At 50.2% G+C, this 12,500-nt stretch overlaps 1 protein-coding gene across 4 annotated transcripts in view; it reads right to left on the bottom strand.

Moving 5' to 3' along the window:
* Window positions 1-11,718, bottom strand: part of LOC118291630 (collagen alpha-1(XIV) chain) — a 58,964-nt gene extending 47,246 nt beyond the window's left edge. For 3 of the 4 annotated variants that reach the window (XM_035619953.2, XM_047330331.1, XM_047330332.1), the window contains exons 1-4: window positions 11,502-11,718; window positions 9,583-9,700; window positions 3,490-3,606; window positions 169-312 (exon numbers count right to left, since the gene is read on the bottom strand). In XM_035619953.2, the coding sequence (XP_035475846.2) occupies window positions 169-312; window positions 3,490-3,606; window positions 9,583-9,667 (346 nt within the window). In that variant the 5' untranslated portion in view covers window positions 9,668-9,700; window positions 11,502-11,718. The remainder of the gene's footprint in view (window positions 1-168; window positions 313-3,489; window positions 3,607-9,582; window positions 9,701-11,501) is intronic. The other variant, XM_035619957.2, reaches the window with a different exon arrangement.
* Between the last annotated feature and the right edge of the window lie 782 nt (window positions 11,719-12,500).

The raw sequence follows: 12,500 nt of genomic DNA, 5'->3' as shown, positions 1-12,500 counted from the left end.
AACGACCATCAGCTGATCTGGGGCGTGTTCAAGAGGCCACTCCACCAATCAGTGACGTCCCAGCAGGTTCCCCTCCTGCTGGGACGTCACTGATTGGAGCCTGGAGTTTCTTCTGGTGCTGAAGGTCGACACGACGACCTTGAACCCTGAAGGTCGGAGGACTCGTACCTTGGTGTTTGGCCTGCAGAGGTTTGCTCTCTCGTCCTCCGCCGACCGCGATGATCTTGAAGTCGTATTCTTTGGACGGGTCGAAGTTGTCGATGAGCAGCTTGGCTTCCTGCTTGGACACCTGGACCTCCTGCTGCTGTCCGCCTGGTCGGGGAGAGAGGAAACATCAGCAGTCCTCATCCTGTACGTCAACGTGCAACCAGAACTAACCACATCAAACCTTACAAGCACTTTGAGATTGCTGTAATGTAAAGTGCAACGCAAATGAAATGTAGTATTATTATTACAATGGGACTGAAACCTTCACGATTCATATGAAAACATATGGAATACATATCAAGAAGATAATGAAAAAAATGAAAAGTTAAAATATATATTTTTTTAACTTGCAGGAGGTAAAATATTTTTTCTTAATCAATTATTTATTATTATTATTTTTTAACATTATTCTTGTTACCGATCAGATTATTGATCAGTCATTTTTGTTACTGATTTCAGAATAAGAGCCTGCTGCTGACACTCAGATTAAACACAGAGGTGTTGCCACGGTAACAGCCTCTCCGAACCCGCCTGTGTCCTCTTGACTGTAAACAAAAATATAAAATCCTAATATATAGATATAGATATATATATAGATATATATATCTCTCTATATATATTTATATAAAATAGAATCTGAAGCTACATATTAATGAATGAACGTAGCCGTCGTCACACGAACTGAACTGTTCACGTGGCATCTTCACTTTCCTCAAACGGCTTCAAACATTTCTCAGGAAAAAATGTGAAAATAACTGAGAGTGACACGATCACTCAAACTGTCCAGAGGAAGAAAACGAGGCCTCGAGGCGCCGACGAGAGAGTCTGACTTTATTAACGCCCGAGGTGGAAACAGCTGCTCACGAACCACGGAGAAAGAAAAGTGCACAAGACAAACAGGAAGCAAATAAAGTCACAACCAGGAGGACAGACGAAAGAAGAACTGAAAGAGTTGTGTATTCAGCATCACGTCCTGCCAGATAATGTGCTGTCGTATCACAACAGTTGAGCAGAAGTCAGCAGTTTATTTCATTTCCTGGCTTCATCACGTCCACACCCTCTGACGAGGAAGACGAGGAGGACGAGGAGGACGAGGAAGACGAGGAGGACATGGAGGACGAGGAGGACGAGGAGGACGAGGAAGACGAAGAGGACGAGGAAGACGAGGAGGACGAGGAGGACGAAGAGGACGAGGAAGACGAGGAAGACGAAGAGGATGAGGAAGACGAGGAGGACATGGAGGACGAGGAGGACGAGGAAGACGAAGAGGACGAGGAAGACGAGGAGGACGAGGAGGACGAGGAGGACGAAGAGGACGAGGAAGACGAGGAAGACGAAGAGGATGAGGAAGACGAGGAGGACGAGGAGGACGAGGAGGACGAAGAGGACGAGGAAGACGAGGAGGATGAAGAGGACGAGGAGGACGAGGTAGACGAGGAGGACGAGGAGGACGAGGAGGACGAGGAGGACAAGGAAGACGAAGAGGACGAGGAAGACGAGGAGGACGAGGAGGACGAAGAGGACGAGGAAGACGAGCAGGAGGAGGAGGACATGGAGGACGAGGAGGACGACATGGAGGACGAGGAAGACGGGGAAGATGAGGAAGATGAGGAGGGCGAGGAGGACGAGGAGGACGAGGAAGACGAGGAGGACGAGGAAGAAGAGGAAGACGAGGAGGACGAGGAAGACGAGGAGGACATGGAGGACGAGGAGGACGAGGAGGACGAGGAAGACGAGGAGGACGAGGAAGACGAGGAGGACATGGAGGACGAGGAGGACGAGGAGGACGAGGAAGACGAGGAGGACGAGGAAGACGAGGAGGACGAGGAAGAAGGATCAGTCGCTCAGAGAATAACGCCCACGTCCAGTTTGGTATCATCACCGATCGGTGACGTTCATCGATGAATCCCCACGAAGCCTCTCGGGCGTCTCCTCCTCAGCAGAGTGAGTTATGGACCAGCAGGTGACGGCCACATAAAACCCCCTGACTCGTTCTGCCTCGGGCGAAGAGGTTCAACTCCTCTGTGCATTACTGGCATTTTTTTGTTCCACTGGCAAAAACAGAAAAGTGATAAAAGTTTCGAGATGTGTGGACGGAACCGTCACCGAGTCTCTGTCGTCTTTGGACTCGGAGTAACGTTCTTCAATGACGCCACAGCTGGAGGAGATGGACCCTTGAGCAAGGCACCAGACAGCCCATCCATCACGCGCCTCAGCGTCCAGGTGTGAAGCAGGAGGAGCCGTGGGAGCGACGGGCAGGACCGTACAGGACCGGAGGACGAATTCCTCCTCCGATCCCATAAATCACGTTCAAACGGGAACTTTTCCACCGACGTCAAAAGCTCAACGAAATCCTCCGGCCGCCGAGGCCTCGCACGAAACGTTCGGCTTTTAACTTTCTGGTCTTCGCACCGAGTCTCGCTGGACTTGAACAAACTCCAAAGATATTGATTACGTGGAAGAAAAACTGTCAAGTGTTTGTTTGGGGTCAAATCCGAACTAGACCGACTTCGTTCATCGCTATTTCGAACGCACCAGGTCGACGCCTGACGTCTCAACGCCATCCTACGTAGAAATGAAAAAATTAAATGAATAAATATATTCTTTTTATATTTTGCAGTTTTATGTTTCTTCCACACCAAATGCAACACAAATTTTTCCCGTGACGAGTAAACTCACATCTCCTCGCACCAGCCAATTACGTGAAGGCACAACATTCGCGTCATTCGCTTCACTTGCTCCAGTTGAAATATTTGAACTCAAGCTAAATATTCGTGTGATGCGATGTGACGAAAAGCCAGTTAGGGTCGAGATCCTGCATCAACAACGGGCAGATATTTTCAGGTTGTGTTCACTTTCATGTTATGCAACTTTGTCCGCCGGATCATTTATATTTACTCCCGCTGCAGTGTGTAATATTAAGAAGAACTCTTTCACAGAAGCTGAACATATTGTCCATAACTCTGTTCATATGAGTTAAATCTAGTTCATGAGGTGGAGCGACCTCCGTGTGAGTCTCATGTTTCTACGTCCTGTTGAATACGCTTGTTGAACTAAACGTCCAGAACACGTCGCGTTCACGTCGAATTTTCAGATGCCGACGGAAACAGGAAGTGGAATCAGAGGTGCGCCACCATAAAGTGTCCCCTGTCGGTCGCTCGGTTGGTTGCGGTTTGTAACTTTACCACCAGATGGCGCCAGAAAATTACTAAAATGACAAAGTGGGGCTTTGACGAATGAACAATAAAGAGATGGTTTATGTCCCGTGCTCTGGGGTCTCACCTGGTCTCGTGCTGTAAATGACCTTGTAGCTTTCGAACTCTCCTCTCGGCTCCTTCCACAGAACCTGCAGCTTCGTGGGGCTCAGGACTTTGGCACGAAACCTCCGCGGCGAGGAAACTGGACGGAGACACAACGACAGATGAACAGCTTGACGCCACAAAGCCGTCCGTTTGAATCGTACTGTAAATATATGAATGAATGAATGAATGAATATGGAAAAAAGACGATCACGTCATGCAGCAATCCACGACGGCTCTCGTCGTTAGTGGGTCGCGAACCATAACACTGGATTGAGTTCGTTTGTTCAGTCGATAGATGATCATTAAGGAGGTCTGGACTTTTGATTGACAGATATATTATTTCCAACATATGTTGCGTCTAATAAAGTGAGAAAAAATGTGTCTGTTTATCCTTAAATATGTCTCATTTATTAACGTCAGCGCTCAGGAACGTGAAAGGAAGTGGCAGGTTTCTCAGAATCTCTGATCTCGTTCATCGGCGACTGACTCAAGTCGGAACTGAACTCCCTCCAGAGTTATGGCGGCGCAGAGGCGTCGCTCCGTCGGTTCTTTCTTAAAAACAGTGAGGAAACACAAAGAAAAGAAAAGGAAGGAGGATGAGTTGCATCTCGTCGTCCAAGCCGGAGGACAAACGCACAGACGTCACATTAAAAAGCAAAGTCCCACATTCTCCCTCTCGTCCTCGTCCTCCTCTTCCTCGCCAGGCCGGCGACGGGTCGACTCCCGCGTTTCCACTTGCTGCCCTCTCATCCCTCCCTCTCATCCCTCCCTCCCTCCCTCTCATCCATCCCTCCCTCCCTCTCATCCCTCCCTCTCATCCCTCCCTCTCATCCCTCCCTCTCATCCCTCCCTCCCTCCCTCTCATCCATCCCTCCCTCCCTCTCATCCCTCCCTCTCATCCCTCCCTCTCATCCCTCCCTCTCATCCCTCCCCCTCTCATCCATCCCCCTCCCTCCCTCCCTCTCATCCCTCCCCCTCTCATCCCTCCCCCTCCCTCCCTCCCTCTCATCCCTCCCTCTCATCCCTCCCTCCCTCCATCCCTCCCTCCATCCCTCCCTCCCTCTCATCCCTCCCTCTCATCCCTCCCTCCCTCTCATCCCTCCCTCTCATCCCTCCCTCCCTCTCATCCCTCCCTCTCATCCATCCCTCCCTCTCATCCCTCCCTCCCTCTCATCCCTCCCCCCTCTCATCCCTCCCCCTCTCATCCATCCCCCTCCCTCCCTCCCTCTCATCCCTCCCCCTCTCATCCATCCCCCTCCCTCCCTCCCTCTCATCCCTCCCCCTCCTCTCATCCCTCCCCCTCTCATCCCTCCCCCTCTCATCCATCCCCCTCCCTCCCTCCCTCTCATCCCTCCCCCTCCTCTCATCCCTCCCCCTCTCATCCATCCCCCTCCCTCCCTCCCTCTCATCCCTCCCCCTCTCATCCCTCCCCCTCTCATCCATCCCCCTCCCTCCCTCCCTCTCATCCCTCCCTCCCTCTCATCCCTCCCTCCCTCTCATCCCTCCCTCTCATCCATCCCTCCCTCTCATCCCTCCCTCTCATCCCTCCCCCTCTCATCCATCCCCCTCCCTCCCTCCCTCTCATCCCTCCCTCCCTCTCATCCCTCCCCCTCCCTCCCTCCCTCTCATCCCTCCCTCCCTCTCATCCCTCCCCCTCTCATCCCTCCCCCTCCCTCCCTCTCATCCCTCCCTCCCTCTCATCCCTCCCTCTCATCCCTCCCTCCCTCTCATCCCTCCCTCCCTCCATCCCTCCCTCCATCCCTCCCTCTCATCCCTCCCCCTCCCTCCCTCTCATCCCTCCCTCCCTCCCTCCCTCCCTCACATCCCTCCCTCCCTCTCATCCATCCCTCCCTCCCTCCCTCCCTCCCTCTCATCCCTCCCCCTCCCTCCCACTCATCCCTCCCTCCCTCCCTCTCATCCATCCCTCCCTCCCTCCCTCTCATCCCTCCCTCTCATCCCTCCAACTCCCTCCCACTCATCCCTCCCTCCCTCCCTCCCTCCCTCTCATCCCTCCCCCTCCCTCCCTCTCATCCCTCCCTCCCTCCCTCCCTCCCTCTCATCCCTCTCATCCCTCTCATCCCTCCCTCCCTCTCATCCCTCCCTCCCTCCCCATCTCATCTTCCCTCTTTGAAATGGTCGTCAGGAGGAAGACGAGGACGAGAGACAAAGGAGCGAACGTGCCTCTGTTTTAACTGCGAGGAGAGGAAGAACAAACGGGACACCAAAAGAGAAAAGCTCAGGAATAGCATGTGGACACTATTCCTCGTCCCGTCCTCGGCAGGAGCGTTCAGATGTTCAACCATCAGACTGAAGATCCAAAATCCTCGTTACAACGGCCTCCACCTCACGTCAACTCGGAGCGAGGCCGTTGTCAAAATAACACTTGCGACACCAAAATCAAACCAAGTCTCCAAGGTCAACACACACACACACACACACACACACACACACCGTCATCATCCCACCGGCGGAGCCAAGTCCCAGAGGATGAATCCTCGTTCCACATCGAGATTTGGTTCAACGATGCAAAAACAACAAGAAAAGAAAGAATGAAATGGAAGGTGTGTTTGTGTCCTCGTGACGAGGCGAGTCGTCCTTCAATGTCTCCCGCTGATTGACGGTTCACCCAAGACAACATGAGGACAAACAGAACGACTTGGTTGGTTTGTTTGAGATCTTCAGTAAACTTGGTGGAAGGAACAAGGTCCAAGAAGGAATCTATGAAATGTGTTGTTGTTGTTTAAATCACTGTCTTTAACATTTTTCACTAATTTCATGGATCTTTTTAAACCCTCAGACATATTTAGTGGTCTGAGTCTATGAGTGGGAGATTTGGTTCAGATCCCAAACAATAAATCAGGATCCCTTGGACTCAAAAGTCTTTTTACAAGCGGACCGTCGGGTCTGAGGGACGTACTAATTATTGCTTTTTCTATTTCGGGACAAAACGCAGGAATATCATCTTAAACGTGGCGATAAACAATGATCCTTTGTTCAGAAGTCGTGCGTACGAGTGACTTAGGAGAACTTCGAGGTTCCGGAAGTGAAAATCACCTTATATGGTATTTTGGGGGCGTCGATCATGCTAATGAGCTAATCCTTGTCTCGTGCAGGTTCATTTAAAATACACACAGGCGACATTCATCTGGTTTTTACGCACTTTTCTGAAGACAGACGCGTTTGATGAAGCCGATGTGTTTGTACGAACAAATCAAAGAGAAATTTAGGATTAAGATTACAAACGTGATCTCACAGTTCTTCCTTCCTCTAGTCAGAAGCGATTCATCTTCTCCTCCATTCAGCTGATAAAAGATGTTTCTGGGCGAACCGTCACTTTTACACTTGAGAATCAGCTCCATCGTGTAGTTTATGTCAAGAAAGAAACTGGAGCTCAGCACAACGGAGAGAGAACGTGAAGCAGCATTCACACAGCAGCAGGCGAAAAATGATATTCATACACAAACACACAGACACGAGGAAATACTGAAGCAATAATCTCACCAACCTGAGGACGAGAGCGACGCAGAGCCGCTCGGGGGTTTTCTCTCTCGTCTGCAGAGAGCTGCTCGAATCCCAAATGAGTTCGACACGCAGATGTTTTCACACCTTCAAATGTGATGCGTGTGTTTCCACTGTACGTGCACGTGTGTGTGTGTGTGCATGAATTATTGACGTTTGTGAAAAGTGTTTTCGCATAAAAATCTCTGTGCACCTTTTTCTGTGTAGTTTGGAGGTTGTTCTCTTTTCTTTTTTTCCCCTCAAGTCTTAAGAAACCTGCCAGTTCCTTTGCACACACACACACACACAAACACACTCACACTCACACACACACACACACGCACAAACACACACACACACGCACACAAACAAACACACACACACACGCACACAAACAAACACACACACACACACACACACACATACACACACGCATATACAAATACACACTCAAACACACTAACACACACACACACACAGATGTGATCTTCATTCTACTTTTCGCGGTGAAGCCGAAGGTCGGCGGTCGGAGCGGCGTCCGTCAGGAGTCGTGCGGCGAGTCGGATCACGCAAGATGTGTGAGTGAGTCGTGACTTAGAATCACGCTGACGTCAGCAGGTGAGGGCAGAAGATTCGAACTGCGCAAAAGTGAATGAGGAGCTGAGGAGCGTCGTAACGCCTCAGCTCGTCGCGGGTCAACGCAGCCGCTCCGCTGAGGAACGCTGCGGTTTCCCTTTGGGTTGTTTTTACGACTCCTAGTTTCTCTGCTGCTCGAGTGTCAGGCTGCACCTTCACCTGCACCTTCACCTGCACCTTCACCTTCACCTGCACCTTCACCTTCACCTTCACCTGCACCTGCACCTTCACCTGCACCTTCATCTTCACCTTCATCTTCACCTTCACCTTCATCTTCACCTTCACCTTCACCTTCACCTGCACCTTCACCTTCACCTGCACCTTCACCTTCACCTGCATCTTCACCTTCATCTTCACCTTCACCTGCACCTTCACCTTCATCTTCACCTTCATCTTCACCTTCACCTTCACCTGCACCTGCACCTTCACCTGCACCTTCATCTTCACCTTCATCTTCACCTTCACCTTCATCTTCACCTTCATCTTCACCTGCACCTTCATCTTCACCTTCATCTTCACCTGCACCTTCACCTGCACCTTCACCTGCACCTTCACCTTCACCTTCACCTGCACCTTCACCTGCACCTTCACCTGCACCTTCATCTTCACCTGCACCTTCATCTTCACCTTCACCTTCACCTTCATCTTCACCTGCACCTTCATCTTCACCTTCATCTTCACCTTCATCTTCACCTTCACCTTCATCTTCACCTTCATCTTCACCTGCACCTTCATCTTCACCTTCATCTTCACCTGCACCTTCACCTGCACCTTCATCTTCACCTGCACCTTCACCTGCACCTTCACCTGCACCTTCATCTTCACCTTCACCTTCACCTTCACCTGCATCTTCACCTTCATCTTCACCTTCACCTGCACCTTCACCTTCACCTGCACCTTCACCTTCACCTGCACCTTCACCTTCACCTTCACCTTCACCTTCACCTGCATCTTCACCTTCATCTTCACCTTCACCTGCACCTGCACCTTCACCTGCACCTTCACCTTCACCTGCACCTTCACCTTCATCTTCACCTGCACTTTCATCTTCTTGATTATAGTCCACAGAAACAAAATCACTGACAAAACTATTTCAATAAAGTTACAAAAGGCCCAAATATGTAAAATCAACCCGTCGCTCATGTTCCTTGAAAATGTTGCAAACGTGTTCCACGAAAAGAAGTTCATCAAAAATGGATTGGAAGGCGATTATTTTAAAGATCTGTGGAGGTTTGACATCCGTCACGTGCGTCGACAGAATCCGTCGTTAGAATATTTCCCCTTTGATCAGATGACTAATTGACACGGATCATGTCACAGATGTTCTCATCACCACCTCCGACACCGGAGTCAAAGCTCACGACATCAGTGGATCAAATAACAAACACTTGGATATCATGAAGCTGCACATCAAGAAAAGATTCAACCTGCTGGAGGAAATGAGAGGACGTCTGGTCTCCACGACACTGGAGCTGAGGTCTGGGAACCGGATGAGTTACGTGGGGAGTTAGTTTCTAGGCCAATGGACCAACGTGGACTGTTTTTTTCTGCCCCATCAGTAACCAAATGTTGTTTCTGGCCCGTTATGAAGAGAAGCCCCGGCTCAGCATCACGACGGGACAGAAAACAGTTCCCATGGCAACTGACTAACACAAACGTTCCCGTTCTGTCGTCACCGCGGGACTTGTTGGTTTTCCCGCGGTGACGACAGAAGTTTGAAGTCTGCACATCCACAGTTTCTCCTGGTTTCTGTCTCGACGTGGAGCCGCTGAGGAAGAAACTGCTCTCAGGTACAAACACTGGGATTTAAAAAGATCTGTGTTATTCCTCTGTGGGGCGTCGTCACGGTCACAGGTCGAGCTTTGGAAAATGTCATTAATGTTGGACGAACATCAGGATTCCAGCTCAGCGAGAGGAGGAGCAGACGGAGGTCACTTACCTTGACCTCGCGTCGGCTGAGGGGACAGAGAGACCAGAACCAGGCCCAGCAGGCCCAGACCCAGGCCCCCGGAGGAGAACCACATCCTGACACCTGCAGACGGGACGAGGGGACGCACCTGGGGGGGGGGGGGGAGAGGAGAAAAGAGAGGAGGAAGAGGAGGAAAGAGAAGAGGAAGAGGAGAAAAGAGAGGAGGAAGAGGAGGAAAGAGAAGAGGAAGAGGAGGAAAGAGAAGAGGAAGAGGAGGAAAGAGAAGAGGAAGAGGAGAAAAGAGAGGAGGAGATGAGACGATGGGGAGAAAGACAAGGAGGGAGAAGGGAGTGGGAGAAATTATTTTATCATCATGTTTTCAGATTATGTTGCAGGACTGAGACACTTGATTTGTGATGGACAGATTCATAATTAATAATTTCACTGACACCAGATTCCAAACGTCCGTCTGATTTAAAATCACGTTCTTCCTCATAATCTCTAAGAAATCCTCCACATTTATTGCTGCTCATATTCTGAAGGTTTTTGTTTCACATTGTTTACCCAGTAAAAAGTTTTTTAAAAACTCTGAACGTATCAATGTATTCTATAAAATGTCTGATTTATGGAACATTTCATAACCAAAAACATGGTGAACATTGACAATATTTTTCTAATTTCTGGAGAGATTAAAAAAACAAACATCTGGAGATAAAAGATCATCAAACCCGGAGCACGTTCTTCTCTCCAGAGGAAACATCTGTCATCTTCACCTGCTGCTTTCACCAAATAAACAAGACCATGGAATATTAATAACCATCAACACCTGCATGTGACGACTCTCACACGTTTTAATATCCCTCCACCTTCATCCTCCACCTTTAGCCTCCACCTTCAGCCTCCACCTTCAGCCTCCACCTTTATCCTCCACCTTCATCCTCCACCTTTATCCTCCACCTTCAGCCTCCACCTTCATCCTCCACCTCCAGCCTCCACCTCCAGCCTCCACCTTCATCCTCCACCTTCAGCCTCCACCTCCAGCCTCCACCTTCATCCTCCACCTTCATCCTCCACCTCCATCCTCCACCTTCAGCCTCCACCTTCATCCTCCACCTTCATCCTCCACCTTCATCCTCCAGCTCCTGAAGATGCTGCCAACGTCTACACTCTTTTGCAGTTTCAATAATTGATTTGACTGAATATTGAAACTTGGCACCAGAACCTTCCCTGAACAAACGTCGCCTCCGGGTCTCAGAGCCTGAATCACACAGATCAGATCCTGCAGCTCCGCCTGTCAACTTTCACTCCTGATCATGTTCATCATGTCGCGAAAATATCATTTAGTCTCAATCACTCGGTCAGTGGATCGATCTCTCCTTTACGCACGGGTTGTTGCGCACTCCAAAAAAACAACGCACATCCACTCGGAGCAGAAACAATAATATCTATGAGGGAATAAATTACTCATCTACAACTTTTTTTTTCTTTAATTGCTCAGAGCGCACGTTAGGTCCGTCAGATGAGGTCGGTCAGGTCGGTCCGGTGAGTTCCGTCAGGTGAGGTCGGTCCGGTGAGGTCGGTCAGGTGAGGTCAGGTGAGGTCGGTCAGGTGAGGTCCGTCCGGTGAGGTCGGTCAGGTGAGGTCGGTCCGGTGAGGTCGGTCCGGTGAGGTCCGTCCGGTGAGGTCGGTCCGGTGAGGTCGGTGAGGTCGGTCAGGTGAGGTCCGTCCGGTGAGGTCGGTCCGGTGAGGTCGGTCAGGTGAGGTCAGGTGAGGTCGGTCAGGTGAGGTCGGTCCGGTGAGGTCGGTCAGGTGAGGTCAGGTGAGGTCGGTCCGGTGAGGTCGGTCAGGTGAGGTCAGGTGAGGTCGGTCAGGTGAGGTCGGCCCCTCGGTGTGACTGCACGTTTCACGCACGTGTCGCAGTGTGAGGAGTAAAAACGCAGCAGCTCTACCTGCTCAGATCCGGATCAGGTGTTGGTCCAGGTGCTGGTCCAGGTGCTGGTCCAGGTGTTGATCCAGGTGCTGGTCCAGGTGCTGGTCCAGGTGTTGGTCCAGGTGTTGGTCCAGGTGCTGGTCCAGGTGTTGATCCAGGATCCTTCCCGCTGCGCTCCGCTCGCTCTCGGGCAGCTGAATGACGCCTCCACGCTCCGCACCGCGCCTCTCTCCCTCTCTCTCTCTCCCTCTCTCTTTCTCTCTCTCCCACCCCCTCCTCTCCTCTCTCTCACCGCGACCACACATCCGGTCCGAGTGTTTCAGAATAAAACCTCAGCAGCTCAAGAACCACGTCGGCCATGGTCCGTCTGCAAATCACTGTTCACGATGAACATCTGACTGTGATGAAATTAAGAAATATATATTTACTTCTTCACTCCTTGTACAAGTTTGGACCCAGTTTCAGGCTTTGACTTTGAGTGAGTTTGTTTTCAGCACAAATCACTTAGTCCAACTTCAGTTGATAAAACTTTATACTGAGTAGAAGTATTAGTATTATCCGTAGTAGTATTAGGAGAAGTAGTGACTGATTAACAGGTACATATTAGTAGTAGTAGTAGGATAGTTGTCGGAGTACCAGTAGCAGTAGTAGCACCAGTAAAAGTAGTAGTAGTAGTAGTAGTAGTGATGATAGTAAAAGTTGTAGGAGTAGTAGTAGTAGTAGGATAGCAAAGTAGTAGGCGTAGTAGTAGCCTTAGTAGTAGTAAGCTGTTGTAGTAGTAGTAGTGAGCAGGTCTACACAGTACTAGTATCCATTTGAGGTGAAACACTAAAACCACCATAGTCTTTTCATAACATTGCAACAAATGTTTAAAGCCCCAGTTTGTAATTTTTCAAATTTTCTGGCAGCATCTGGTGGTAAAGTTGGAAACCGCAACCAACGGAGCGACCGACAGGGGACACTTTATGGCGGCTCCCCACTGATTCCAGTTCCTGTTTCCAGCAGCGTCTGAAAATTC

Source organism: Scophthalmus maximus, chromosome 22 (genome assembly GCF_022379125.1).
Source record: "Scophthalmus maximus strain ysfricsl-2021 chromosome 22, ASM2237912v1, whole genome shotgun sequence".
In the NCBI taxonomy this organism is placed as follows: Eukaryota; Metazoa; Chordata; class Actinopteri; order Pleuronectiformes; family Scophthalmidae; genus Scophthalmus; species Scophthalmus maximus.
Note: the sequence above shows the minus strand (reverse complement) of the source record. Positions and strands in the feature narration are given on the sequence as shown.